The sequence below is a fragment of the Sparus aurata genome, chromosome 2 (genome assembly GCF_900880675.1).
Source record: "Sparus aurata chromosome 2, fSpaAur1.1, whole genome shotgun sequence".
Lineage (NCBI taxonomy): Eukaryota > Metazoa > Chordata > Actinopteri > Spariformes > Sparidae > Sparus > Sparus aurata.
Genome location: NC_044188.1, coordinates 5,586,551 through 5,611,790, shown reverse-complemented (window position 1 = coordinate 5,611,790; position 25,240 = coordinate 5,586,551). Strand labels below are relative to the sequence as shown.

At 46.9% G+C, this 25,240-nt stretch overlaps 1 protein-coding gene across 8 annotated transcripts in view; it reads left to right on the top strand.

Moving 5' to 3' along the window:
- Positions 1–25,240, top strand: part of nectin1b (nectin cell adhesion molecule 1b) — a 171,493-nt gene that overhangs the window by 33,545 nt on the left and 112,708 nt on the right. For all 8 annotated transcript variants that reach the window (XM_030439184.1, XM_030439217.1, XM_030439191.1 and 5 more), the window contains exons 2-3: positions 22,157–22,528; positions 24,120–24,419. In XM_030439184.1, coding sequence (XP_030295044.1) covers positions 22,157–22,528; positions 24,120–24,419 — 672 coding nt within the window. The remainder of the gene's footprint in view (positions 1–22,156; positions 22,529–24,119; positions 24,420–25,240) is intronic.

Sequence of the window (25,240 nt, the reverse complement as noted above, 5' to 3'; positions counted from 1 at the left end):
CTGGTCCCTTTGGGTTCATCTGTTTTTTTCACATTTACTATTAGATTTGCAACGATGCTTCGTTCGATTGTTACTCTTAATTTAATTACCCGATATTTGGATAAGGATTAATCAGTCTGTGTGTTTTTTTCTGCGATTGCAGCCTCTGAAATGTGAATATTTTCAGGTTTCTTTACTTTGCTGTGACATTAAACTGAATATCTTTGAGTCGTGGACAAAGCCGGACGTTTGATGACATCGAGACAAACCGATCAATTAATCTAGAACATAACTGACAATTAATATGATCGTTGGCCGCAGACCTATTAACCATCGGTTTCAATGAAAAAAGTGAAATCAAAATGGATAAGATCGGTCTTAATCTCCACGTTAAACTGTCTGTGAAGTCTTTGTGGAACAACTTTGTAGAAGCACAATCCACGCCCACACTTTCTCTCTTGCCAAACACCGCTTCTCTCATAAGGAACTTTTATTGTTTACAGAGTGGGCGGCGCGCATTCACATGGTAGAGCGCGCTATTTTGCTAAACACATAAAAGCAGACAGCGGAGACAAACGGAAGCGCCGCCTTATAAAAAATGGATCTCTGAGGAACGAGAGTGCTCGTCTTTTTCCCTTTCTCATCCCACTGTTTGTCTATTTTTCTACCTTTTTCTTTATAAAACTCTCCGGCCGTCTTTCGTTCCGTCCCGTGATAGTCGACTGTTACCTGTGGGCGTCGGCGTTCTGGAGGTGGGGGATCAAAATTAGATACAGAGATCTTTCCTCCCCACTTCTTTGACGGGGCAGAGTTGGCATTTTGTTCGTCTGGATTTTCTCTGGTGGCCCACGACGAGGATCTGCACGTGACTCGGAGCAGCGCCGTATAGTCACTGTAAACATGTCGGCGCCAAATCTCAGGGTGATCGCCTCGGGAAGGTCAGCCAAGGACGGTGTCGCCTCAGCGTCCTCTCGCACAGACGCACACCTCAACACGCAAAACTGCTGAAGTGCTAGTTTATTCATGCTCGCGCCGCGTTGAACTTATTGAATATTTTAGCCCAGATAGAATTTAAATGCATCCCCGCCGTTGTTTTTATTCATTAGCGGCGGAGGGTTCGGAGGCAGGCCGCGGCGGGTCAATGAATTCTAAATAGACTAGAACCTTATTTCTCCCAACTTTAATCCCGTCCGCCGGTGTCTGTATCCAAACGACTCTCCCGCTGAATCATAAACCGCGCGTGACGTGTTCAGCTAATTTCTGAATCAAAGTGCAGCCGAGGAAGTGCTTCCGGGCAATCTCTCCGTTCTTGAAAAGTCCGGATTAATGTGCGGGGGTTATTTCTGATGGCGTCGGCTCCGAGGGGGCATCTCCGTGAGATCTTCAGAGACAAAATCGCGTGAATTCTCCAGGAAAAGAACAGGAACAAAATAATCAATTCTCAGTTCACGGCACGCTGCGATTGATAAGGAGGAAATGTGGGCAAGAGTTAAAGTGTCAAGCAAGCGCTCGACGGGAGACGTGTCTGATTAGTTTACCCGTCAGCGGGGCCAAAATAGAAATGTCAGCTCAGCCTGTGTCAAATTGTTGCCTCAGATGCGGGCTGAACGCCAAACGCTGCAGCTTTATATAATTCATGGCGCAGTTTTGGAATTGTTATTACTTGTAGTGACATGCATTGAGCTAAACTGAGCTCGCGTCCCACACTTCACTTGCTAAAGAGCCCGGGTTCACACACTCGAAAACTCTTCAGACTTGGCCAGGCTTCAGACCAGCGCCGCACTTCGGGACACACAGAAGCCCAGTTGATTAAAATGCCATAATTATTTTTTGGCATTGTAATCGTCTGTGGAGCGTTTAATGCACAACGCTTTCATACTTCATGAGTTGGAAATGAGATTCTTGACTTAATGCATCCCTCTGGCGTTCGGGAAATTAAGACGCCATAGATTTAAGGAAAAGATGCCTTTTCAACCATAAACACATGATGCGCACTGGCCCTCTAGTTATTTTTCATTTCTGCGGTGATGGAGTCAAACTTTTAGTGGGCGGGGCTCCTCTCTAATGACGGGACACGTTTCCTCTCCGTGTCTCACGTGCGCTAGAACTGGTCTTCCAAATGTCCAAACGCCGCTGAGCTAGTCGACCCGGTGCAGCGATGATAAAAACCAAAGAGGAGGACACTTGTGTTTTCCAGGCAGCTCGCAGTGCAGCGGCTGAGATTTACAAGGCAAAGCCGCATGGAAAGTGTGATATTTTTGAATTTCAAATCAAAGCGAGCGACAGTTAATGCTTTCTCCTGCTCCCCGTGCGCCCGTCCATTTGCTGTGTGTTGACCACAGGTGACAGTAATGGAGTCAGCAGATTGACTCGGTGACACGTGCTAACTCTGTCACCATTAGTTACCATAATGTGCTGGTCAGACCGAACTCAGCAAAGTAACAGGTTTAAAAGGAGAGATTTAAAGGGACAGTTCACCCCCAAATCTATTTTCCTTACACCTGTAGATTTACCAACTACAGAAATGTCTGCCTTCTCTCAAATATACCAGAACTAGATGGCACTGAGAGAGTTTCTCCAAAAAGTACATTTGAGGAACTCATCAGTAACGTGTCTGTCGAGAAGGAAGGGTGCATTAACTCGTTGACGAGAGGCTTGTGATCGAAACTGCACTAAATGTGAACATCATAGGAGTATGATTGTGATAATAATAGTAATATAGAGTTTATTATATTGGACAAAAAGGGAGATATGTCTAGGGCTGATATCTCTAAAACTCAGCAACACCAAAATGATCAATATGGATAAATAGCATGACAGGAAAACAATATATTTCTGATTTCAGGGTAAACTGTCCCTTTAACAAGCTCAATAGCCGTTTTTTTAAAACGTGCATTTTATATTCTTGCATTTTACCCGTTGGTGAAAACTACTTAAAACGTATCGATTTCCGTATGAACACAGATGCTGACTTGAGTTCTCAGCCTCTCTGCCGGCACCGGGCGCCGACATTATCGCACCAACACATAGTCTCCTTATTTTTTATTTTTTTTTGGAACGCAGATAGCAGTCGTCCCACTGTTATCCAATCCAATTACGCTGCCATCCACCCTAAGGCTAATCAAACTTTTAATTCTCTCATGGTGCCTCATTCTGTAATTGGTTTATGTAGTGAAACCAACAAACAGTGCACATCTAGACTGGTAATCCCCTGACAGCCACACATGCTGAGTCTGCTAAATTAGCTCTTAACAAATAAACAACAACAACAACAACAAAAACTTGAGAGAAGTTTAAGGAAGCCCGACCCCTGTGAGGTGGAAGCGGAGGGCCAGTAGAGACCCGTCGTGGAGTATTTGGAGAGGGGTTAACGGTAACTCTGAGGGATGAAGCTCTAAGCCGGGGGAATGATTACTGAGTACAGTGGTAGACTGCGACATAATTGCTTTGCCTTGCAATTTTCCCACCGTCTGTAGTTTTAACTTTTAACAACCTGCCATCACAGAGAAATTTGTAACTGTCTTTGTTTTGAAGTGAAGAAGCGGTAATGTTAGTGATTAACCTTTAAAACGCCCGTGTCTCGTAATCGCGTGGATTAACTGAGGGCTGAAGTTGAACGTGTGACCGAGCGCCCGCCTCCAGCAGAGTCTCCGCGGGCGACGGGCGCCGACTTAAAGAAAAGCTCGGCGTTTTCACTCGGTCCCAGTGGTGGTGGGTGTTTTTACAGTTTACCTGTTGTGTTAGATTGCAGTAATAACACTGTGTGTGTGTGAGAACGGGGGTCTTGGATGTAACTACCAGGTGTGTTGTTGCTGCCAAACGAAAGGGAAAAGCAAGAACAACTGAAGCAGTAGTTTGCATTGTGCTCGCCAAGAGGCAGCTCGCCAAAAAAGAAAAATATTTGACATAACCAGAAATATGTTCTCCGTGCCTTAACACGAAGAAGGATCCATCTTGCGGGGAATCCATCATACCATTTCGAGAGGCTCCTTTGTATAATAAGCATGCAGAGGTTTTGGCAGCCTCTCCCTCGGTGGGATTTTCGAGCCCCCAGTAAGAAAAGAAAAAAAAAAATGCACAATGGCCTCACTGATTGCTTTTGTAGCAGCTCCTCTATGACCCCAGCAGGATGAGCGTTTATGGGGCGGTCGGATTCTATTTCAGCCAAACGTGGAGGAGATCGTGAAGCACTGTGACACGAGCTACTGTATGTTTCTGACTTGCAGAGAGTTGAAAGAGAAGCACAAAATAACAACCTTCCCCGGCACACAGGTCCCCTTTTGTAACGCCTCTCGGCATTGAAGGGAGAATTATCACAAAACTGGCGGCGGAAAGTGCCACGGTGTGCTTTGAGACCCATAAATGGTGGTGATAGGCTCTCCGCTGAGGTAGAAATGGCCTATAGAAGTGATCTGAATAGCAAGTTTTAAAAGAAGAGCGATCTCCGGCCGAGGAGCGTTTGTTTAGATCGTCTTGTGAGGCGAGTTCCCTGGAGTTTGACGCTCGCGATGTCTGCCATCAACAGGGCTGACTCATTTTTTTTAAGTTGTGCAAAGTAAATCATGTCCGGGCAGGTTTTTTTTTTTATTATTTTTTTTTTGTGACGTTGTTTGTTCTCTGCTGCTCGTATTGAAACATAAGCAGCTGGCTGTGCGGCCCGCAACTCTTACATCCTGACAGCAGGGATCCTTCAGGTGCTCGCCGGAGTGTGTCAGCGGGTGCAGCCGAGCCAGCTGATATGAAGGTTGAGAGCCATCAGCCGAGTTCAACAATGTTTCACACTCCTGCTCTGACTGGCCCTGCCCGGTGGTGGAAGAAGGGGGGAAAAAAAAAAAAAAAAAAAAAGAAGCTGCACAAACAACCTTGGAGTTGTGTCCCGTCACAGTTCATCAGCCAAGCAAAGTCAGGCTGGCTGAGCTGTGGGAAAGAAGGGGGGAGCGTCACCTCGGCCTGTCCGGGCCTGCTCACCCTGCAGGGGAGTGGCAGCACATTAACAAAAGCGCGGCCGCCTCAACCTCCTGCGACGCCGAGCCGGAGCAGCCGGGGTCTGTCCTTCACCCACCTAATCAGCCAAGGAGTAGGACACGGACCTGACCGCCCCGCTAACAAACTGTCGATAAGGTTCCCCCACGTGCAGAATATCATGCTCGATACGGCCGTTTCTGCTTGGCCGGTCTCGCGGACAGAGAGTTACGGGTTACGGCTCCGTCATGTGGCATTCTTCTAACTAGGTCACAACAAGTTTTCATTTTAGTGCAGCTGAGCGAGATCCGCTCGTAGCGAGAAAATGGATGTATAAATATTAAACAGTTTTTTTTTTAATTCATGTTTTTCTTTTTTTTCTCTCGCAACAATAACAGGATTAAAAAAGAAAAAAAAAAAAAAGTGGGGTGGGGACATTTGTTTTCATAAAGTAAATTGCATTTCACAGCTATAGTAAAATTTTTGGTGAGCATGATCATTTGCTAAATAACTAACTGTTTGGGGAATAGGAAATACAATATGCTGCTAATTACTGCACACCATCGTTGTTCCCACCTCCCAGGAAAATCATGTCTTTGATCGTCGCCGGAATGATAATAAAAAAAAAAAAAAAAGAACAACGCAGTTAAATCTAAATGCATCTGCAATTAATGCTAGTTTGTCGGTTCATCCACTTTCATTAGGAGCAAGAAGCTGACATATTAATAAGCTGCTCCTGTTCTGAAGACTCTCAGTGGCTCGAGGGGGAAGTCGGGGGGGTTTATAGATATGAATGCTAATGATGATCTTTAGCCTTCTTTGCCGCCATTGTTCAGACAGATAATAAAACGTTTGTTTTTCACAGCTTCTGTTTGACAAAAAAAAACATGCCTCGCATAAGTGAGAGGGAATTTTAAAAACCCACCAGAACAAACGGCGGCGTTCATTCGGCCTCGAAATGTTGGCCCGGACAAAATGGCGTCGCCGCCACATTGGCGTGACTAATGTAAACGGCGTCCCTGGAGATCGGCAGAGAGAGTCGGAGCGGGAGAAAACATTGTCAAAGAAATGCCTCTCATTGTCTCTGCCCTGCACCAACCCCTTAGCATCCGCGGCTCCATGGACACCGACGCATCTATTATGTATGAAGGGTCGGCCATGTCACCGTACGGCGTGTGAGCGTACGCTGCAGCCGAGCTGGAGGAGGAGATAAAATAAAGAAGCAGCTTTCTGAGTCCGGTCTCTTCAGAAATCCTTCAGCCCACCACCGGCCTTCATCAGTCAGTCATTTCTTGGCTCTCTTTCAGAGCCAGCGACAGTGTGTGAGAGGTTAGCACCCATTATTATTTTGTGGCTGTAAGGAGGTTTTTATTACAGCCCTCGGAGTGAAGAGTAGCTGTATTCGTATTAACGGCGAAGAGAGGCACCTCTCGCGCGTCGCGAAGGCGTTGAAGAGGTTGCACAGTGAATATGTAAAGTTTTTTGACAAACACCGCCCCGGTAAAAGGCGAGCTGTTAGCTTCCCCTGCTACCTCCGCCTGGCCGAGCAGAGCTACACTCTTAATTGTTTCATTTCTATCCTATCGGCTCTTTTATGGCCGTCGTACGTATCCGCAGAGCTGTCGCGAGATAGAATGATTAATGTGATTATTTGTCCCGTTTTCTTTTCTCATCCTCGACGTATCCATCATTCTGAAATTAACACTGGCTGTAATTGCCACACTGATACGCACGGCGGATTAACGCACAACACAGTCTGAAATTATAAATAACGTTAAACAAGATTGAACACAGGATTACGCCCGCGAGGAATACACCTGTCACAGCTCGCTGCCCTTTATTTTGCTCCGGCCTGCTTTAGCCCATATGTCGAGCCTTATTCCAGCATCCATTCACAACACTTGTGTAGTGTGTTTAGTGTGTGTGTGTGTGTGTGTGTGTGTGTGTGTGTGTGTGCCGCAGCACAACTCGAAGGCACACACGCCGTTTTTTGCCAATTTGCCGAAGACGCCGGCGCTCGGCCCGCTCCCGCTCGTTCTCCAGCTGCTCTGCTCGCCGAGGCTGGGATTGCAAGGTGAGCGCGCGTGGTTTCACAGGTTACACTTGCAATCAGTGAAGGGCACGGTGAAAATGAGAAATTCCCACCCAAGCTGCTGTCATTTGTCTGCAACAGATACTTAATGACGGAAAACACTGGCATTTATAATCCTGGTGGCACTAAGTGTTCCCCAGGTGTCAATGAAAATTTCCACGCTGCCGGGTAAGAGGGGGTGATCCTTAACTAATGAGAAGCCATCTACATCTCATTGTTCTAATTTCCACTGGTAGCTGATAATCCACATGTTGTAAACGGTTGTATTAGTCACAAAACACATCAAATGGCTTTTTTTTGGTGTGTTTTTATTCACACGTTATCCAAAATGGCAAAACAGCAGAACAGGAAATCGTTGTTTTTTTCGTTTTTTTTTATTTATTTATTTGTTGATTTTATTCAGGTTATTTCTCAGGGACGGTGCATCGCATTGGAAATAAGACAGGAAATTGCAGAGAGGCTCGTTTACAGCTGTAATAACAGAAACTCATTTTGACGTCACGGAGATTTGAAAGCTTTAAATACCTTATGTGAGAGCAGAGTTTCAGTATCATCGTGTATGTTGCTTTGTGGAATATAAATGCTCAACTTCGGAAATCTTTGTACGTGATAAACCAGACAAAAACGTCATTCAAACCACTTCAACATCCGAATGAAGAGTAAACAAACAGGACAGAAAGGTTGCGCTGATTGACGCTAAACCGTTTGGTAATGAAAAATAAAAAAAGTAGCGAGCGGCGTTACGCGGTCGTACTTAACACACCTTCAGTATAATGTGTTTAACGCACAGGATCTGAACCAGAAATACTTAATTGATCCCAGTGGGGGAGGTTGAGTCACGTTGCATTGCTTTTTTTCATAGAATAGAAATGTCAAGGCATAGAGAAGTTAGAGGAAATATAGAAAAGAGAACACATAACACAACAAGAAAATGTGTGAAAATAAAGACGTCGAATGTTCATTAAACCAACGATACATGGCAGCTGCGTACGTATTGAAATATGTAAAGATATATGTCTCATTCTGCACTTTAACTACACTGTAGATTGTATTGAGCACCCCTGAATAAGGTGATGATTGACAATAATTCGCATGCCACAGTGTGTCAGGGTAATTGCACAGTTGAATAGTCGCGCGGAGCCGATATGATAGGAGAATAATTGCGTGTGGTATTGCGCAGGAAAAAAAAAAAAGAAGCAGAATTGGTTGGATTGAAATATTGCACGGAGTTGTGCCGTTGTGACAGTCGGATGATTATTGTACAGTGAGGTCAGTTCAGTCATGTATCGCACAGTTGAGTCAGTGTTGCACACTTGATTCAAATTGCGAGTTTTATACAAAAAAAGAGAAATGAAAAAAAAAATCTCCCACCAATTTCATAGATTTTTCCAAGCCCGTCGTCCCGTCGCTTCGGGACATTGCATCACGTTCCTCCCTCCTGTCTGTCTGACTTTGGCTTGAAAGCCAAGTCTTATAAAGAAACATGAGGAAAGGGGGGTAGAGAGCAGCTGCAAATGTAGATGTGACCTAACACCTCAGCGGCACCTTTGCCCCTCTTCCTCCTGCAAAGACCCGGTGTCACACCTCCTCGAAAAACACCAACGGAGGAGTGTGAACTCGCTCCTTTCACCCCACGGTTGGGCTCCGTCTCCATCAGACATCTAAATGTGGAAACGGAAGGTGATGAAACACTCCTCCAGAGCGACGGTTGGCTGTTTGGTGCGGCGAGCCATTAATCAGTCCGTACACGACCTCAAAAGGCGAGGGTTTCTTTGTAGCGTAGCCCGCTGCTGCCAGTCATTAGAGTGTTTCATCGCAATTTCATCCGTTTATTTATTTTTTATTATTAAACACGTTAACATGTTCATATTCGAGACTCGCGCTCATTAGCGAAGAAAGCGACGCGTTGATGACATAATGGCGCAAGAGCGATGATTCCCTTCGGTGGGACGGACGAGAAATGTGAAAAAAAAAAGAAAAAGCGAGCGCGACACTTTGATGGCGCTCGCTTGGCAAGCGTCTTCAAACGGCGCCTTTATTAACGGCAGTCGGTTTAGTCAGCTACTTTATTTTCTCACGGCACAAAACAGAAACAAGATTACAAACTGTGATATTAATGTGATAAAAAAAACGACAAAAAAAACAGTAGCACAATGCGCCTCTGTGCTCAGCCACTGAATCATATTGAGACAGACCAGTTAGGTGAGTGTGTGTGTGTGTGTGTGTGTGTGTGTGTGTGTGTGTGTGTGTGTGTGTGTGTGTGTGTGTGTGAGGAGGGGGGGGGGGGGAGGGATCCAGAAGCCTGTGAAAAATGGAAGCGCTCCAGAGATGAAAGTAGTGATGAGTGGTGTGTGCGGGACACGGTTCCAGATATCTTCTTGGTGAAAGTCACCCATCCCTTGAAGTCTTATCCCGTGGCTAAAGCTATAGCATTAGGTTTCATTTTTATAGATTTATCGTGCGATACGATGTCAGAAGAAGAACATTTTCTCCTCTGTGAAGCTGCGAGTGGAAAGCCTACCAGAAGGGGGATGAAATCGGCAAGGCATCTCAACGGGAGCAGGTATCTTAATGCACTGTCGTCCAAAAGTCAGGCTGAGGTAAATTGAAATGTCTATTTCTGGATTATGACTCCAGAGAGCGTGACCGGCTCTTACGGCTTTCGCGAGACCCTCACTCACAAGAAAGAGAAAACTGGTCACAGTGATGCAGAGAGAGAGAGAGAGAGAGGGGGAGACTACGTGTGGCCCATACACCATAAAGTCTGTGATTCGGGGTAACTTATTTGGAGAGGCTTCAAGCGAACTTCAAACATCTCTTTAATGATCTATAATCCTTTGGCAAATCTTCACTGGGCAGCGGGGCCTTCAAAGTTATTTTTACCAGGATGTGGAAATCCGTGATGAAATTAAGTCTGAAGCTGGAAAGAAATAAATACATTGCAGCGCGCGGTTGTCGCTCTACATTTGATTCTGGATGTTTTTTTTTTTGTATTTTCGGGCTCGCTCGTGCCACCTCGCTGTACAGAAACCCGATCCTCTCCTACTGAGAACAACACTTCCCTCTTTTTAATAAGACTTCAAGCGAGGTAGAAAGAGGAAGAGCCAGGTGAAAGGTTCTTTGCAAGCCAAAGCAGCACTGTCAGGGAAAAAAAAAAAGAAAAAAAAGAGTCCACGTTGGGTCTTAATGGAGCCATTGATCCTGCGCCACGCCCAGTAGGGGACTGGCTCACAGCGAGGAGACAGGTGTTCGCTCGATATCTGTCCCACTTCTCTGACCTTAAAGCTTTTAATCAGCTCTGCCAGGGAGCTTGTCAATCCTGTCAAACAATGAGCAAGCCCGCAGTATAGACACAGCGAAGGGAGGCCAACGTGAGGGTGAGAGCTCCAAATAATAGTCCTGCAGCCCTCGAGGAGAGAGCCTGTACATGCGGCGTGCAGCCCGGGCTCCCAGCGGACTGAACCTCGGTGTCTCCGAGCCCCAGCTACAGCGGCGCTCTGAACTCTTGTCAGCACATTTCAAAGGTTGTTAATGTCAAAGTGTGGGGGGGGCGTTCACGTGACTGATTCCACCTGGGATGAAGTTTGTTTGTGGCTACAGAAAAAGCTCTGGGTCGACTTCCGCTCCATCACTTAGAGCCGGTTCCCTCGCCTCGCTCGAGGCCCGGCATGCTAATCAAGACTTTCCTCTCCCAAATAAAACCCGCTGCATTTCTCCGCCGGTTGAGTGAGTGACAGGGATTTCAATACGGCCTAATTGAGTTGTTGAATCTCCCTTGTGACTGCCTGCTTCACTTTCCCTGCTTGTGATCAATAGTAATACACTATCAGGGTTTGTCAGCTATACTTTTGTTTCACTCAAAGAGCCCGGGCCCCGACTCCGTTCTTTTTCGCCTCCTCGTTTCGCCGCGCGTCCTTCTGCTTTTTTCCGAGTCCGAGTTGGCACGCTGTGAAGTTTAACTACAGAACATCTCTTAACGCGCGGGGTAATTACGGCGCCGGTTTGATTGCAGTTAATAGCACAAGCTGTCAGCCGAGCAGTCACACAGCAGTCGCACAGTTACAATTTGGCCACGCTGAAATTGCACTGAACTGCGCGATTATCTCCGTCACCGGCAGCTCTCGTCACCATTGTTCCGCTCATCCGGACGCGACTCGGTATTAACGTTTAAACGTAAACGTTGATGTATGCGAGCGATCGCCGATCCCGCGGCTGGTAATCTGGGCTCAGTTGTATCCAACACCTTTCCCGCTCGATGTGTAGAGCCCCACTGCTCGACATTCAGCAGCTGAACCGCAGAAAAAAGGAAAGAAAAAAGGAAGCTCTGACTTCATTTCCTGACTTGTATTTATTCTCCGAGCCCACGGCCCACCCACTGTGATGTTTTTAGATGAAACTGAGAGAATCCCCGAGTCATTTCAGTCATTTTGATTCCGCCGATTGATTGCCGCTCCCATTCTTTCTCTCTCCAGTCGCATTTCAGAAGTGCCCGCTCTGGTTTTTTTTTCTCTACCCGGGTGCATCTTTGAGAATGCCCTGGGTCTCTGTGTCAATACACATTGTTAGACATCTAACGACCAGCGGAGACTGGAGTAACTCATACCACCCGACTCAGCTTTCAGGCCGTTCCTTTTCCCCTTGCTGTGGCTTTGTGGCTCCTCACTTACGTCTCCATGCCGGTTGCTTTTTCTTTTGAAAAGGCCGGCTAAAAACCGTGCAGACATCCAAGCGCTGTTATTTCATGTGTTCTCCATCGCAAAGTAATGTCACAATATGAGAAATGAACGATGCCCGGAAAAATAACAATCTAGAAAATTGCTCCCTCTGATACGATTAAGTCTTTAAAAGTAGCTCAATTCAACATTGTTCTTTTCCCTTTTTTCCTGCTGACAAGTAGACATACAACAGTCGTTACAGGGGGATGGATGGGGTGTCAGAATGATGCATAAGGAGAGATATTTCATATGTGTCCCACACAGTGCAGAGCTTGAAAGGCACTTATGGAGTATGAAGCATACCGAGCTGTGAGAAAGTACCGTATACGCTAGAGCTCGGCAGCCGATGGGAAAGACAATACTCTCTCACAGCTGGAAAGCACATGCAGCAGAATATGAACATGGTCCTGAGATGTGGCGAGCATTCCAACGGTTATATGTATGTGGAACATGGAGCCGTGCTCGCCTTGGAAAGACGGGCTGTGGTCGTGGTTTAGGAAATGGTTCAGCCCTGGTCTCGGAGTTCTGCCGAGAACCGCTGGATTTCACAGAGGTTTATGATTGAAACACACATGAAAAAGGATCATTTGGCAAAGGCCCACAATCCAACATGTATGCTGAGATGCTTGCACGTTTCCCATGTAGCATCTCCGCCACATGTTAGCATCAATCTTTTTTTTTTTTTTTGTTTACACGTCGCGTTGATGCTTCGGCAGTCACGTCTGTCAGTCTCCCCGTGAAGCCGGTTCAGAGATTTCAGGGCAAAATGATCCCGAAAAAAAAAACACCTCTGGTGAACGGGCGGCGAGTGCTTCAGTTAAACTGTGTCTGTTGAATATGTCCATGTTATACCAACGTGAAAAATGATTTAAATAACAAGATAAGATAACATGTTCAGGGCTAAAATAAGTGTAGCATATCTAACTTTATCAGCTTAAGTAACTGTGCACATCATTCCTCCTGTGGTGGAAACAGGAGACTAATCCATGCCTAAATGATGTGACTGCAGGGCAAAATTCATAATCGTGTTTATTTGTACTTAATTCCTCATACACGTGCGCTGAGCTGACTGGCTCGTTACAGTATTAGGCCGATGCTAGGGGTGAGTTCATTTTATTGCTTTCAGCTTGCATGAAAAGTTGTCAGATGTGAAACAGGAGCTGGTGATCAGATAAACATTTGCTATTGTGACAGCACTTGTTTTGAGCAAATGCACAGCATTTGTCAGCGTCCCATGATGGTCATGACTCAGACACATACTAAGTGTGCTTGTTAATTGATAGCAGACTGGGGCTCCAGCCCACTGCCCACTCCAGCTGGAGTGTGAATTCCCTCTCCTATATGTTAATGGGTCTGCTGTATAAATGGCCCTTGCCAGCAATGCTGGGGGAAAATAGCTCCGTGTGACACACCAACAAGCAGAGCTGTGTGCACATAGCCCCTGCTGTCCTGTTTGTGTCCCAACCACAATTAGAGATGCACTTTGATGACAGCCACTTCTGCTGTTTCTTTCCACACGTCGTTAAAAATTCATGATATCGACGGCATTAATTTCTTTTCGCGAAATCTGTGGAGGCCATTTCAATATAATGCAGAGTGGAAACGTCTGAAAAAAATCAAAAGTGAGTCTTATCAAATATTGATTGCGCGCTCTCTTTTCTTGGTTTAATAAGCCGCTGGTCATGCACCAGTTCCTCCCGCTACACTCATACTGGACCTGTTTGTCCCCCGAAGGCTTCCTCCCTCCTTCAAAACCTGCAAGATATCAGCTGGCCTTTGTCAAAAAAAAAAAAGGGGGGGGGAAACTCCACAGGTAAAGGTCAGCACAGGTCACATGCCAAAAACGATATTTGCTGCTCTCACCGAGTATTTCTAAAGGTCACCTTGCATTGGGTGTATGGATTCACGCCCATCCGATGTGTTCTCACCGAGCATGCGGAAGGTCTCCGCACCACATGTCCGTTCCCCTCCTGACGTGCAGCCAAATAATTGATCATCCGTCGTTCAGCCGTTTGATTTTTTGAATTCCTCGTGTTCCGCCATGTATCCGACACAAGTGCTCGGCATTATCACATGGAAGTATTCAGCGTTTGCGCTCGATGCAAGACTTATCTTTACTTGCGGACAATGGAACAGATGGTGTGAGAGAAGGATTTGTCATGCATGGTTGTCCGGGGCCAGACTCTTTCTCAGCACTTTTTGGCAGGACTCTTATGGTGGGTCTCACGCTGTATTTGCTGAGTGCTTAGCAGAGGTATAGGGTGCTGCAGCGGTGCAGGCTCACACCGACTCCCATCCTATACGTCCCACGGATAATCCCGCGCGCTTCATTGTCTTCATGCATATTCAGTGCAGATGTTGGTGGCTGGAGAGCGGAGCATTCACGCTGACTCATGCCGGCTAAGTGAGCAAGCGGCAATAATTAAGGGCCGCGACAAAAGTATTCATTTTATTCCCAATTATTCTGTTGACTGAGAGATGATTTTCTTTTTTTTCCTTGTCTTTTTTTTTTTTTTTTTTTTGAGAATGTAGAAAATGTCAAAGCCAAAAATAATTTCTTCAAGCGGCTTTTTCTTTTTGCCAAGTCCAGAACCCAAATACATCAAAGGATGTGAGCGATGACTCTTCACATTGTTGAGGTAGACGGGCTTCAGATGTGTCTGACTCGGTCAGGGCGAGGGGAAAGATCAGGGTTTGGGTTAAAATGATCCCTCTTGTGAGATCTTGAACAGGTCTCGGGTTCCCATTTAGACACAATCTGTACACCGGCGCTTCGTATACTTGCATTTGCAGCGGGTGCCGTATCAGCTGAGCGCAGGGGTGAACCCCAGCCCACCTGTAAATGTCAAATCAATGTACATCCAAATTAAACTCCTCGTGCCGTTCCATTAAAACGAACTCCGGTCTGAACCTCTCTGAACCTTACCCACGATGCATCCTAACCAAGGAGGCGTGAGCGGTACCGCGGCAGCCGTGTTATTGTACCGTGACGTGTCAGGAGACATGTGGGACATAGCCTCCGTGACACCCGCCGCTAATGCCGAGATTTCCACGCGAGGTGTGTTGACGGCGGCGTCGTCTCGCCCCCACTTTAATATCCTGAGTGCTCTAATCTGCTCACCACGTCTGACCCGCTACGTGCCACTCTCGCTGCTTACCCTCTCCCATAACTCCCCAAATCCTCTGCATCACATTTACATAACCCCAACCCCAACCCCACCCCCTTAACTTTCCCCCCCCCCCCCCATCCCTGCTCCGGGCCCTATACCTGCAGCTGACGGGGCGCGGCCCGTCTGGGACCATAATGCATCACTTTGTAGCGCGCCCTTGGCCCCCTTTTTATTTATTGATCGGCTCTTCCCTATCAAGACGTCCAACAGCTGCTCTCTCGTGAAGGCCCTGGGTAACTTTTGCATTATTGAAAAAAAAACAACCCGTGCACATCAGCGTGTAGGCTGAGCCCAGTCTGGGGGATGAGACGCTTTGTTGACTAATTGTCTGGCCTGTGTAAGTGCTCCCCAGCGCCTCGGCTTGACATCTGTCTGATAAAGCGTGTTATTATTATTAAGCTGTTTTTTTATTTTTTTTGCTCTCGCACCACAACAGTTCATTCGTGATGATACCGCACTTTGACACCGGCTGTACCTGGATCTGCTCCCTCAGTTTCAGTCAAACAAGCACAACTGTGTGACGCTTACAGTCATTCATTTACCAGGCAGAAGTGGGGGGGGGGCGGCGGGGGAGACCGTCCCTCCTCCTGCGCTTGTGACCGGCCTTTTGTTTGCTGACAGTCGCTCGCTATCTGGTATCAGTATCAGCGGCAGGGTGATGTCATCTCGCCGCTTGGTCAGGTAACGTCAGGGCTGTTTATTTTGCGTCGTGGAACCGAAACCGCGGTGGCCTTGTTTAGTTAAGCTGCAGGGGGGAGGGAGGAGGGTCAGAGCTCTCTGATACTGTGTTTACACTCTATATATGCCGTGCACTCTCTCTCTCTCTCTCTCTTTCTCCTCCTCCTTTAGCTCTCTGTTTTTCCTCCCCCTCTCTCTCTCTCTCTCTCTAGGGCAAAAGCCTTATTTTTGGCCCGGCTTTTATTTGCCATTGCCGCGGTCAAAGACAACTGAAATCCCAGATTACTTCCAGCATATTTTTCTATTAGACCAGAATAAAAAAAGAAAAAAAAGGCATTAATTACAGGATATCCACAGGCGCTGTTACACAGTGAATATATAAAAACCCCGCAGATGATAGTAAGAGGCTCGCAAAACGGGGCACGACACACTCCAGCGTGTCATCTATGTTCGGTTCTTTGAAACGGTATGATAACAAAATGGAGTGGCTGCGTTCTCCCAGTCTTTCATTCGAGCATGAATCATTATCCCCGCTGAAATAAGATGAGAAGCTCAGTTTCAGGCGAACTGATGCATCCCTTGACATTTGAAACGCCTTAAAGCAGCTCAAGGGGGGCCGCGTGTGCGTGGGCTCGCGCTCTGAACCTCGCGTTGCCTCAGAAACGATGGATGCAGCAACATTAGGTGAGAATCGGTGCGTGCGGTCCAGCTAAAGTTGTAGTTTTTACAACCCCCAGGTGGAAAACACAGGGCTACTGTGTGCCGAGGCGTTCGGCCATTACGCTTCCCTCCTTCCCGAAAACAAACAGCCATAGGGAGCGGTTAAAGGGAAATGTACAGCGCCTCTCACGGAAGAAATCCCAGAATGGGGAAGCTGACTAACATAATAAATATTCCTGATAATCATTAACATTTACAGCGCAAGCAGATGTTACGCAGTCCTCAACGAGCGAGCGCGTTGTGCAAAAAACAATTTCCAATTTGAACCAGATAGTGGGAAATTAGGAACAGGTCTACTAGCCATCTGTTCCCGGCGAGGCTTCGCTTCCCTCTGCAGTCGAATGTTTGCTCGGGGAGACAGAGGGTAAAGAGAGCTGCTTTGGCAGGTACACCACTGTTTACCCAAGAGACCCGGCTGAAGCACCATCAAATAGTGTCTGAGTGTAGATTAAAACAAATTCTCTGACACACACTGCTCCTTCTCAAAACGCTGAATGGCCCGTGGTCAGCGGAAAAAGAGCGACATTAAACACAGACGATGGCAGCTCCCGCTAAATGAATTACCCTATCTGGATGCATTACGGCCCCTCAGCACTGTGAGATCGCTCCCAGTTATTCCCAAGAGCGATGCCACCATTTCATTTAAAAAGCATTTCGGAAAAAATAAATAAATAAAAAAAAGCACTTCTTTCTGTTGATAAAACAATCAAAATGCCACCGGTTGAGCTCCAAAACAATGACTCACAAAAAAAAAAAAGATAGTTCCACCGGGGGAGTAAACTAGCTAATGCAGCTAATGGGTGGGCTGAGAGAGAGAGAGAAGACTTTGGATCCCCCCCCTAAACGCCCCATGTGTGGCCCGTGAACAGGGGGAGCGCTGAGGCCTGTGCCATCGCCGTGGGAACTGGGACAACATTAAACAGTCATTATCCCGAGTGGCTCAGGCCATGTTTTATCTATCAGCATCCCACTTAAGTAACAATGGAGCAGGCAGAGCGTCTCGAGCAGGAGGAGATGATGTGTCGTCATGTGATAAGCTCTAAAAACCTGCTCTCGGCAAGAAGTTTACACCAAAATGCGCCCGCTTTAGTCGCAGAGTGATCCCCACAAACGGGAGATGTCGTATATTTGACCTATTTGCTCGAATTGGATGTTAGTGCAGCATTTAATCTCCCCCCCCCCTCCACCTCTCTCTGCAGCCCGGTGAGAATGGAAACTGTTTCAGTCCCTCCGCCCCTAAAAGCCACCGAGAAGGCGACATTTAGGGCCGAGGAAGGGTGCAGTTTAATGACATCACATTACACATTTTCTGGGCTTTTAAAAGTTTTCCAAACTTCAAACGGCGACGTCTCGCTGCCGTTTGGGACCGACAGCGCGCCAAGTTGCCTGGTGCGGCTTTAAATAGCAGACATTAATGAGTGCCTCTTCTGAAATATGCATTGAGTCCTATTTAATCTTTGCCTCGCTCACGTCGCAGCAGCCAGAGGTGAATAACTCTGAACTTTATTTGACTCAGGCACAAACGGATTCCTCTTGGATGAGCATGGCCCGAGCGCTGCTGAACGAGCCAGTAATTGTCTTTTAGGGTATTGTTGGTTGTTGGCCAGTTCAGCTAAAACAAAAGACAATAGTGCTACATATCCACTGTGAGATGAGCTGCCAAGCAGCAGTTGTTTTATGGAAAGACGCTTCCTAGGCTGGTTTTCAATTCAGGGTTTTATGGGAGTTATTGTTGTTTTATATGTAGAGCTAGGTCTGGTTTTACATTGTACCGACGAATATCTGGGGACAAACAGATGTAGGAGTGTCGTAAAAAAAAAAAAAAACAACTTTAATTTGCTTTTGTTTCCGTCTCTTCAGCGGAGAGACACAAAACAAATATGAAATGTTAATGTCATGTTTCTCATTCATTTTTGATTGGTTGGTTGTTGGTTACAGTACAGAACCGAGCCTCTCCTTCATATCTCTGTTTGTTTTGCCCCGCGTGGGTAATAAAACGACTGATTGATTCGAACACACTCGGCATGTATGATGCGAAGTCTTTGCAGTGAGGCTCGTCCCGCAGCTCGCTCTCTGTAGCTGCTGTCTGCTGCAGCGCGCCTCACACGGTGCCCAACGTGCCATATGCAAACGGCACAGAGCGCATGCTCTCGCTTGCTGCCTGACCGAACAGATCTCACTACGGTCGAGCGTTCGGTGCGCCGAGGCCTCGTGCGCCTCTTGCTATCAGCGCGGGGCCAGACGGCACAGCAGCTGTTTTAACACTGCCCCTTATGTCCCCCTTGATCCGAGTCAGCTCACCTGGTGTGAATCGAGCCAGTCTTGTTTTGTCTTTTTTTTTTTTATTTCTGCCATCTTGGGCGTACTTTCTGCTTTGTTTGTTGGTTTTTCCTTCCAGAAATAGAGCTTTTTTTCTTTTTTTACTGGCAACTCTCAAGGCAGTGTGTGTGTGTGTGTGTGTGTGTGTGTGTGTGTGTGTGTGTGTGTGTGTGTGTGTGTGTGTGTGTGTGTAGCCTCAGGTGTATTAGAGCATGACTGTCCCCCCAGTCACCCTCTTGTCAGTGTTAGAACAAAGCAGCAGCAGCAGCACAAGCAACAACAGCGTCCAGAATCAAACCGGCAGCACACCTACAAATCTCCCGAAAGCTCCTCCTCCCCCTTTGTCTCCCTCTGCCTCTCTGCCTCTCTGCCTCTCCACTACTTTGCCTATCTTTTATTTCCCTCTTCCCCTGTTTTCCCCCTGTGTTCCTGCACCACTGGCTCCCGTAAACCCCCCACAAATCTACCTTCTTAGTGCCTCTTGCATGTATGCAACGCTCTGCTTTTCAATGGCTTTGCCACTCTGTGGTGTACTCTGTAATTACAGCTCTATAGCCAAGGACTCTTCCAGCCCTTGAGTGAAAGGGGTCCCCACGGGCGCCCCTGGTCCTTCACGGAGGGGATTTGGGCTCTGCGGCTGTAATTACGCCTATTCCTCTGGTTTCCATTTTGCGTGAGCTGCTGTTTATTCGGTTCAATCGGAGCGAGTCGCATCAGACTCCAAAAAGAGGGAAGGGCAGAGCCAGAGGGGGGGGGGGGGGGCTGCAGCTCTCCACACAGCCCCCACTGTTTTAGCATTCAAGTGGGCGACGCCTGGCCAGGTACATATTTATGAGTTTTTACAGCACGCACATCCCCCACCCCCCCCACCCCGCTTCCAACTTAAGATTAAACTTTAACTAGTGTTGTCACACAGTAAATTGTGTTTGCTATTTTCGCGAAAAAAAAAAAATATCATACTATAGCTGCCACACCTGCTAATCTAAGCTGTGATAAAACGGAGTTAAGCAGTGCCCCGAGGTGCACAAGGACACAGGTGTTTCTCAAGGCACGGATGACAAGGTTGCCAGTCCTCGCTGTCAAACTGTATTAGTAAATCAATCTGTCATCGTCAAATCCCCCAAGTCTAAATCTCGATAGAGAGAGAGTCTTGCTGATGTGGCCGGACGGAAATGAAAGATGATGTGCACTCAGTAACTTCAAAAAGGTTGTCACTTTGTTTTTTTTATATGATTTGATGTCAGGCTGCGACGGCTGTACTTGAGCGAAAGAACATAACAATGGATAGAAATTGCCTTTCTCTCGTAATGCGCTGCTTTCCCCCGCATGAGCCATTCAACCCCGGGAGTTGAGTGCCCGCCATGAAAGATGGAAAGAAAAGTACATTGTTCATCTTGATTTTCTTTTAGCCGAAGTCTGCGCCAACAGTTTCCCCCGTCTCCTCGCTCGGTATTGTGCCCCCGGTGTCCTTCAGACGACTACCTACAGTTTGTGTAAGAGCAAACAGTCGCTGCCGCCGCCGAGACGGATTGACGGGATGCACGCTCACATCCTGTGATGGTCGGAGATACACTACATCGGATATTATGTTCAGTGGGCGTATACATAAATGGATCTCTCTCTCATGTATTCTTACACTTTTTAAAGCCCCCCGTGGAGACTTTATCTCTGAATGCAGCGATTATCCATCATTTTGATGCAGTTACTCAGTGTTAAAGAGCCACTCTACTTGTGTCGTGTGTGTGTGTGTGTGTGTGTGTGTGTGTGTGTGTGTGTGTGTGTGTTCCCCAGTCCTCCACTTGAGGCCACAACATATTTCCTCTCTGTTTATGACTTGATTCACTGGTGGCTTTATGAGCCCAGCGTGATTAACGGAGGAATTTCAGTCTTTTCTTCCTGCGGGTCCTCGTCTATCCATAGGAGATAATTATAGCCGTGGCTGGTTGTAAATACAGAGCCCAGTCAGGGGTTGTCGGACCAGGAAATGGGACATCATCAGACTTCACCTGGAAAGGAGCATAAATCAGAGGCTGAGATAACAGAGATGTGTTGGAAGACAACAGGATGCAGGTGCCCTGCAGCAGCTCAGTGACACATCTGTTCGAGACTTGAGTCATCCCAGACCCCAGATCAGCTGGAGGTGAAAGCTGTTGTTCTTACTAAAGACTCAGATTTGAGGGCACAAAGAAGAACAAAAGAGGAAGTGTTGTAGGTAATTTTCGATTAATCAAGTCACGATTTAGTCCATCAAAAAAATCCAGAAATGCATCTTTAATCAGGCTGAATTGTTAATCCAAATATTGTCAAATCGCAATATGGCTAAGTGCGATATCCAAAATGTGTGACAGAACACGCGGAGGTTCCTCCAGGTGTAAAGAAAAACAACGTTTCAACAAATGTCACGTAATCATGATGCCAATTTTAGTGGATATAAACACTGTCAATTGAAAAATGATGATCCCGACCAAATGTGAATCATATCACAGTCTAATTGCGTCAGAATAATCACGAGATGATTGTTTTCACCGTGTCAAACAGCTCTGGTCTTTATATTGTTTGTGTTCTCTGACCGGTAGACCAGAACCCAACGATGCTCCGCTCACAGTGACGTGAGACTGGAGCGAACCCTCTCCTCCTCTGAGAATCTGGAAGGAGCGAATGTTTATGAAATTGATTTAAGTGAATAATTGACCACCATCGTCGATTGGTTTTCTGTTAATCAGTTAATTGTTCCGGGCGCTGGCTAACAATCGAGCTGAAAGTGACGGCTCACTCCTGGAATTAGACGGCACCGCAGGAGGTTTACAGGTTGTTGTTTTTGTTGTTGTTGTTGTTGTTGCTACCAGTCTCCTCTCGGGCGCAGACGGTAGTGAGAGGGGCGTAATCACAGTTTTTTTTTTTTTTCTTTTTTTTTATACAGCTAATGTGTGTGTTCTCATTGTTTTGAGTGCTTTAGTCTGGACTTGTTTCTTTTAATAGGAGCTCCGGGCACTTATTGAAGTATTTGTAAGTAAAAAAAAAAAAAAAAAAGTAATTAAAATCACAATGGGCCTAGCCGGTGTGTTGCTGGGTAGGTGGAGGGGAGAGCAGCAGAGGTTGACTTGGCTCCAACTCTGCTGCCCTTGTACTCATTCATTAGTGATGCATTGGTTCTCGCTCGGCCCCTCCATCTCATCAGAAACAGTACCCTCGTGGACAAAGACAGGGTTGTATAGATGGGCCCATTATGCTAATAACTCCCCCCAGCTTTTGCACGCAACCGTCGGCGTGTAGCAACTCTTTGGGCTGATGTACGGGGGAGCAGACTTTGGCGGCGTAGGACAGGTGGAGAGCGCGGCTGAATCCATGAGTTTGACTGCGAGTGCCGTGCGTGCATGTACTACCTACGAGACCGAATTGACTCCTTGCCTTTCAGTGCATGTACCCGCTATTGACCGGGAGCTTTGTTTGGCCTTGGACATTTGTTAATCGTAATTAAATGGTTTTTTTTTTTGCCCTCCTCCCTTTCCTGCAACTCTCAGGTGGCGACGGACAGATGGTGCAGATGGACTCCAGTAAGTCCGGCTTCGTGGGTTCACAAGTGGAACTGCGCTGCATCTTCAGCAACAGCAACCCGCCCGTCAAGATCTCCCAAGTCACCTGGCAGAAGCTCCTCAACGGCACCAAGCAGAACGTGGCCATCGCCAACCCGGCGCTCGGCGTGTCCGTCCTGTCGCCCTTCAAGGAGCGGGTGAGCTTCAAGCAGGCGGCGGTTCGCCACCGCACCCCCTCGCTGGAGGACACCACCATCGTGTTCTCCAACCTGCAGCTGTCCGACGAGGCCGCCTACATCTGCGAGTACACCACCTTTCCGGCGGGAAACCGGGAGAACATGGTCAACCTCACCGTGTTCGGTAAGCGACGCGCACAGTTGGCAGGATCGTCTGTGATTTGTTTTATTCCGTTTTGAATCCACAGCATGTGTAATTTCAGAAGTTAAAGCTAAAAGCAAAGGCCCCCCCTGTGATGTAAATCTCATTTCCTTCCGCTTGTCATGCCATTTGTTTTTTGCTTTATCTAGGTCAGATTTATCTCCATGGAAACAACAGCCGCACATAGGTTACAGGTTTTTGAAATTAATTTTTTTTGACTCAGACTAATTTCTGCCTGTTTGAATCAGGAATTTGAAAATCTAAAAGCTCGGCCTTTTCAGAAGCAGTTTCCAAAACTGAATTGATGACATTTTCACTTCCCAGAAAGTCTCTGTTGAGCCAAGAAAACAGTAAAAAAAACCATCAGATTCTGCGTCTTAACATCATTACAGAGTAAACCGGTGAATCGGCCAGCGTGGAGTCAAAACAGGCATCTTTATTTTTAGAGAAAGTCTAACAGAAAACACGCTCTGCTCCTCCAGGTTACATTGCCACAGGCTTTGTTGTAAAGTAGGTTTGAGTTCCTGTAGAGCACCTGAAACCAGATGGTCTCTGTTTTTGCTGTAGCTGCTGCTCCCACCGCCGCTGTTTACAGTTCAGACTCCCCGTCTGTGATTGGTTATACGGCACCGCCAACCGTCACGTCATGCTTGAGTCCGCGAGGCTCTCACTCCGCCGAGAACCTCGAGAGCTCGTGTTCAGCGATGAGGTGAAAACCATTCTGACCGGTTCACGATGCGATGATTGGGGTGGCGTGCCGTTTAACACCAACTCCAGATTGGCCCGTATGGCCTCTATGAAAGGAAACTGCTGCAGAGAGCAGTCAATAAAAATGGCAGGTGAGACGTAAATCAATAAGGCCACTTCGGGAGCGTGTAATTTGTCTTGAATAATCTCATCTGGTGGCGGGAAAGGAGCGGTGGCTGAGCCGTAGTTTATCTTGGAAAGAGGCAGCTTTGAAAAGGTTGTGGGCTGACTCTGATTAAAGATCTAATTAGAAATTAAGTGTTGGTGTGTTTCCCATTTAGTCCCAGGAAAAGGAAAAAAAAAAAGCACTTGGCTTAAGTAGTCCCTGATGCCGAGCGTCTTGTCAGAGTCCCCATTTTGTGTCACTGAGCCTCCGAGGTCTTTTTAGGCTTCTGCGGCTCAGTGAGCGCCAGGAACCTGTGTGCTGATAACCAACCGGCAGCGTTCAAAGAGGCCTCTTCATGGCCTATCTCGCTCAGTTGTGCATTCGCTCGAGCTCGAGCCTGCCTTTTGATGTTCCACAGGGTAGATTGCTAATTGGCAACTCACAAAGGATTCGAAATTGGGTGACTGTGCATCTGGGTAGGCAAGTGGGCTCTACATCTGTGCGAGCTTTGACGACTGCCTCGGCTTTGAGGAGGGAAAGGAAGCAAAACTTTGCCTGATTTTGAGAAACATCTCTGTTTTCATCTCTCATCCCTGCAGTTTAATTTACTTCAACGCCGATTGTAAGTCAATGAAAGTAGACAGTTAAAAGAGATGGATGATATCTGTTTAATGAGCTTTGATTGCTTACAGTTCACTAATCATCCTTTCTCCTCTGCAGCTCGGCCGATGACACGTATGACCTTGACAACGCCCACGATCGTGGCCAGGGCCCAGAAACGCAAGATGACCGTCGCCACGTGCGTGTCGGCCAACGGGAAGCCCCCGAGCGTGATCAAGTGGGACACCAGGTTGAAGGGCGAAGCCACTTTCCAGGAGACCCGCAACCAAAACGGGACGGTGACGGTACGGAGCAACTACGTGGTGGTGCCGAGCCGCGAGACCCACAAACAGAAGCTGACGTGCATCGTGTCGTACCGGAATGAAAAGATCACGGACAGCGTGGTGCTCAACGTGCAGTGTAAGGAGCAGCGGCCGCATTAAGGCTCTGTTGTTTTCTATTCTTACCATTCTGGTTCCAAGCAAGCAGCTTGGTTTGAACTCGTTTTCACTTCGATGTTCTCATGCTGCAAAAAGTCGTCTCCCGGTGCAAGAGGAAACCGGTCGCCACAGTTTACAGTAAACAGGGTCCTCCTGCAAACGCCGCTCAGAAACGCATTCAGTCGCTGAAAGGTGACAGATGAGGAAGAGAACGAGCAGCTGAATATATAACCAGCCTCTCGCACTGAGAAAAATCTGATTTTCTCAAACAGGTTTTTTTCATATTTTCAAAAATAAACAGCTGCAAGATTTATTGAGGAAAAAGTCAAACAGTGCTGAAACATATTGTGCAGCAAGCGTGAAGGAGTTTACTGCTTTTATGTTGATTGCAGGTGCGTGTGTGTGTTTTTTTTATATCATCATACTGCATAATGCTTAAATCTAAAGTACCGTGAGTTTTGCATTCACTGCCCCATGCAGCAGATCATCTGCCACGCTGATAATCAGTTCCGATATTCAGCATTTGTCAGATTACTGGAATCGCTGTTTTGGTTTTTGTCTTTTTTCTTTTTATGTGATGCAGCACACAGTCTGCAAAGTAACTAAAGTTCCATAGTTCAGTATTTGCCTACAACGTGTAGTGGAGTGGAAGTATAAAGAACTGTACTTGAGGGAACTCACTGTTGGCATCGAGCATATCAAAAACATGTTCACTGCTGTCAGACGGCTTTCTCACTCGCTGCTCACTGGATGAACGCAGCAGTCTAACAGCACCGTATATTACATTTATGTAACCGCGAC